We start from the raw sequence: 5,089 nt of genomic DNA on the forward strand, positions 1-5,089 counted from the left end.
GTCAGGGTGCGATGTAGCAATGATGAAACATACAAGTTATCTCTAGTTCCTAAATGCTTCCTCCTCCCCCACTATCATGATCCCAATTCTACCTTACAAGTCTGGCTAGACCAGAGGATGTACACTGGTACAGATAGGAACTGGAAACACAGGGAATCCAGGTGAGATGATCCCTTCAGGACCAGTGGTGTGAGTGACGATACTAGGAGGGTAGAGGGAGGGTGGGTTGAAAAGGGGGAATGGATTACAAGGATCTTCATATGACCTCCTCCCTGGGGGATGGACAACAGAAAAGTGGATGAAGGGAGACGTCAGACAGGGCAAGATGTGACAAAATAATAATTTATAAATTATCGAGGGTTCATGAGGGAGTGGGGAAATGGGGAGGGAGGGGAGAAATGAGGAGCTGATGCCAGGGGCTTAGGTGGAGAGCAAATCTTTTGAGCATGATGAGGGCAATGAATGTACAAATGTGCTTTACACAATTGATGTATGCATGGATTGTGATAAGAGTCGTATGAGCCCCTAATAAAATGATTTTAAAAAAAACACATTAAAAAAAAGAAATAAAAATTAGAAAACAGATTGGCCAAGGGTTCAAGTACAAAGAAAATGTTTTGAAAATGATGATGGCAACCTATATACAAATGTGCTTGACACAATGGATGGATGGATGGATTGTGAGAAGGGCTGTAAGAGCCCCCAAAAAATGATTTAAAAAAAACAAAGAACCAGGAGAGAGGAGGGAGGGTGGGTAGAAATGGGGAACCGATTACAAGGATCCACATATAACCACCTCCTAGGGAGATGGACAACAGAAAAGCGGGTGAAGGGAGACGTCAGACAGTGTAACATATGACAAAATAATAATAATTTATAAATTATCAAAGGGTTCATGAGGGAGGGAGGAGCAGGGAGGGAGCGGGGAAAAATGAGGAGATGATACCAAGGGCTCAAGTAGAAAGCAAATGTTTTGAAAATGATGATGACAACAAATGTACAAATGTGATTGACGCACAGTGGATGTATGTATGGATTGTGATAAGAGTTGTACGAGCCCCAATAAAATGATTTAAACAAAAAGAAAGGAAGAAAACAGTTTGGTAGTCCCTCACAAAGTTAAACATAGACTTACTATATGATTCAGCAATTCCACCTCTAAGTGAATTCTACACCAGAGAATTGAGGCACAAATGAGACACGTGTACACCAATGTTCATAGTAGCGTTATTCAAAATAGCCAGAAGGAGAAACAACTCAAGTATCCATCAATAGATAACTCATAGACAACATGTGCTGTAGCTATACAGTGGAACATAATACAGCTAGAAAGAAGGAACGGCAGCACTCGGGTACCATGCTACCACGTGGATGAACTCCGACAACGCGCGCGCGCGGAGGGCTTTCAGTGCACAGTGCATCGAAGGACACATTCTGTTGATGTTCCAGCTGTGAAGTACCTACAGTAGGCCAATTCCTAGAGGTGGAAAGTCGGTTGCCAGGGCTGCAGGGAGGGGACACTTGGGAAACGATTGTTTAACGGATATAGAGTTCTTGTTTGGAGTGAGGAAAAAGCCTTAGGGTGGTGATGAACACAGAACATTGTGAAGCTAATGCCACTGAAACGTATACTACTGGGGTGCATTTTAAGTTATATATAAACCAAAAAGATACATTGACTTCCAGTATCATAGGTGGAGCAACTTAGCTGGAGAATGTACCTGTGCTTCTGAGGGAAGAAAACAAAACAAAAAGCCTTTTATCAATAGAGGAAGAATTCGCCAAGTAGCCTTAGTTCAGGCCCGGTTGAGGATGAGCCGCAGGGAGCCGCTGGCTGAGCCCCGCAGGAAGACTGCTCCAGAGAGTGACAGCTAACTGGCAGGAGCGAGGTGTGCTTACTTTTTGGCTCAAGATCTAAGGCTGCAGCAGAAGGAATGCCAGCGATCAGGTGAGATGACATCACCCTGGAAGGCTGGGGGGCAATCCCGACCACACCGGCCCAGGGAGGATAGTCTTCCTTAACTAATAAGAGGTGTGAAATCACAGAAGTGTAACTCTGATTGGCAACCGTACAGTAGAGTCAGCTTACCCACCCTGGATTCTACGTTAACAGTGGCAGCGTGCAAGCCAGTCCTTACAGGTCTGGAGGATTTGCCCCAAAGCTGAATAGAGCTCCCTTTGTGTCAAAGCCAAGAGGCCCAACGTTACCTCACTTTACCCAAACACGCAGTTGGAGTTCACAAAGCCACACCGCCTCCCAGTCAATCTCACCCGGATCGCTTATGTTGATGTATGTGGCCAGGCAGTGCACACGGAACTTACATGGTCACTTCCTAGCCCGGACGGACTTTCTGTGATACTCTTTAACTCGATAGCACTTCCTGGAGTAGCGGTGCTCCGCCGGTCAGGACACAGCTTAGCCCTTATTATAGCGATGCTATTAGTAGCTGGGCCTTCCAGTATGTCTTACACACAAGGTCACTCCTTAGAACTAGAGTCTTGGTAAACTATTGGGGGTGGGGGTTTCACGAGTCGTTCCCACTGTTGAATATCAAGTTGATGATCGGAAATGTAAACTCCCACTTAAAGTGCAATTACTGGAGGGTGGAGGGAGGGTGGGGTAGAAAGGGGGAACCGAGTACAAGGATCTACATATAACCTCCTCCCTGGGGATGCACAGCAGAGAAGTGGGTGACGGGAGACGTCGGACGGTGTAAGACATGACAAAATAACAATAATTTATAAATTATCAAGGGTTTGTGTGGGGGTGGGGAGCAGAGAGGGAGGGGGAAAATGAGGAGTGAATACCAGGGGCTCAAGTAGAAAGCAAATGTTTTGAGAATGATGAGGGAAACAAATGTACAAATGTGCTTGACACAATGTATGTGTGTGTGGATTGTGATAAGAGTTGTACAAGCCCCAATAAAATGATTTAATTAAAAAAAAAGTACAATTTAAATAAATATTATTAACATAATAAGTAAATAAAATGAACACATAGATTCTAAGCCCAAACGCAAACCAAACCAAGCTCCCTAAAATCTTATTACTCTTTCTTCCTTTTTCAGAAATACACTTAAAAATGGTGGTAAAGAGACTGATAACAAAGGCGCTCTGGGGCACCAGCAAGGAAGCCCTGAACTGCTAACCACAAGGTCAGTGGTTCAACCCACCGGCTGCTCCGTGGGAGAAAGACTGACAGCCTCACCAGTGCTACCCGGGGTCCTCATTAGGCCGAACCTGCTCACCGGCAGGGTCGATGCATTTGGATCTAAGTACCAAAACATTTGCCGTCTCAGCAATGTACACCTGGACATTTCAGTGACATTACCGATGCTCCGCATGCGGCTCAGCCACCCCCAGTCTCCAGTTCTGAGTTTTCCCATCGTCCTTAGCAAAGAAGCTCCGTGTCCCTCAGCATGGTGTCTTCCTCCTTCCTTTGAACTCATCCCTGATTGCTCTTCAATTCCTTAGTTACCCTCCTTCCGAGGCAGGGCACTGGGCGGGTGGCTTAAGGCCGGTCGCCAGCACTGCCTACATAACACAAGCTAAAGCTGCGCTGGCAGCGGGCACTTGAGAAGCATCACCGGGGAATTCGGCTCATTTGGGAAAACCCGTCTGGTCTGCGGGCTGCGCTGCTCTCTAACCCTCAGAGCTGCGAGTGAGGTTGAGAAGGGGAAGGCGCACTGACCGTGCTGGCTGACGAGGTCGGCACGGAAGCAGATGACATCTCCAACAAGGGTGAGCTTGGTGTCTGGCTCAATGGCATGCTCGACAGTGACGGGCATATAGTCTGCCATGCCCGGGTGTCGCTGGTCCCAGAGCCCCACAAGTGTTGTCCCCCTGTTCACAGCCTGGGCTGTGTAAGTATAGTTTCTGCTCCCTGGTCCAATAAGCAGCAGGTCGTCTCTGCAAGCAGACAGGAAAGGTCAAGACCTCCGGCGGCCACAGTCAACAGTCAGGAGACAGGTCTGGGGCCAACCCCGTCCCAACAGTTTACAGACCACCGTTCAGAACCTCAGAGGGATTCCCACAGTGGAGAGCAAGCAGCTAGGGCCCAGGGCCCATGGACAACCCTGTGCTTGTTTGCATTGAGCCCCATCAGGCTCTCTGAGGGTACCACTCCAGTTAACTCCCTATGAATCTTTCTGTGAACTGGGACTTGACAGATTGGAAACATCCTGAACTTTTTTCTTCAACAACTCATTCAATGTTTTAACTGAATCTGGTCTTTTTCCTATCTTAATAAGAGATGTGGAGGTCAGATTCCAAAGTCAGAAGGTGGGAGAATTTACTGGCGCTGTGATTTAATACCAGGCTGATCTGCTAGAAAAACGGGCCTTGGGGGCATAGCGAGTTATGTGTTGAACCGCTCAGCACAAGGTTAGAAGTTCGAAACCACCAGCCATTCCTTGGAGAAAAGAGGAGATTTCCCGTTCCCATAATGAGTTACAGTCTGAGAACCCACAGGGGCAGTTCTGCTCGGCCCTAGAGTGTCTCTGTGAGTCAGCATCACCTGGATGGCAGTGAGTGAGAGGGTGGAGTGAATCTGCAGGATCTTAACCGCTGAGCTATGAGTGCACACCAGTCCCTTGACCTCCGTACCTGTTTAGCGCCAGATGAAGGTGGGTATTGTGTGTGTGGAATTTCTCCCCGATGCTACTGTAAAACTGAACAATGAAGGTGAGAGACATGCCCAAGGGAAAAGCTGACAGGGTCCTTCCTGGGGCCACGTACAGCTTGGGTTGGCTGCTCAATCGCAGGTACGTCACCGGTGCAACCTGAGGGAGACAAAAGCACCCAGTACCGAGGGTGCGGTTTATGGTCCGTGACAAGCCCGCGGTGCTCTTCTGTAGGACACGACTAGCTCTTAGTGTGAGATGACGGGAATCGCAGGGCAAGAGAAATACAGTACCCCGGGAATCGCTTCTTAATTATGACAGCTGTAGGGGTGTGAAAAGAAACTGGAGCTTCCTGAGAAAAGGAGTCCGACTCACAGTGTGCTCTGTGCACACTGCTCAGCTTTGTTGTGGTGATTAAAATGGTCACTGACCAGGAGCACTGTAGAAGGTGCGTGTAGGAGATAGCG

At 47.8% G+C, this 5,089-nt stretch overlaps 1 protein-coding gene across 1 annotated transcript in view; it reads right to left on the reverse strand.

Moving 5' to 3' along the window:
• Positions 1 to 5,089, reverse strand: part of NUP210L (nucleoporin 210 like) — a 114,236-nt gene that overhangs the window by 26,944 nt on the left and 82,203 nt on the right. Inside the window, exons 30-31 of the mRNA XM_045298346.1 lie at positions 4,606 to 4,781; positions 3,692 to 3,909 (exon numbers count right to left, since the gene is read on the reverse strand). Coding sequence (XP_045154281.1) covers positions 3,692 to 3,909; positions 4,606 to 4,781 — 394 coding nt within the window. The remainder of the gene's footprint in view (positions 1 to 3,691; positions 3,910 to 4,605; positions 4,782 to 5,089) is intronic.

Source organism: Echinops telfairi, unplaced genomic scaffold (assembly GCF_000313985.2).
Source record: "Echinops telfairi isolate 266 unplaced genomic scaffold, ASM31398v2 ScPeMD7_7425;HRSCAF=8463, whole genome shotgun sequence".
NCBI lineage: Eukaryota > Metazoa > Chordata > Mammalia > Afrosoricida > Tenrecidae > Echinops > Echinops telfairi.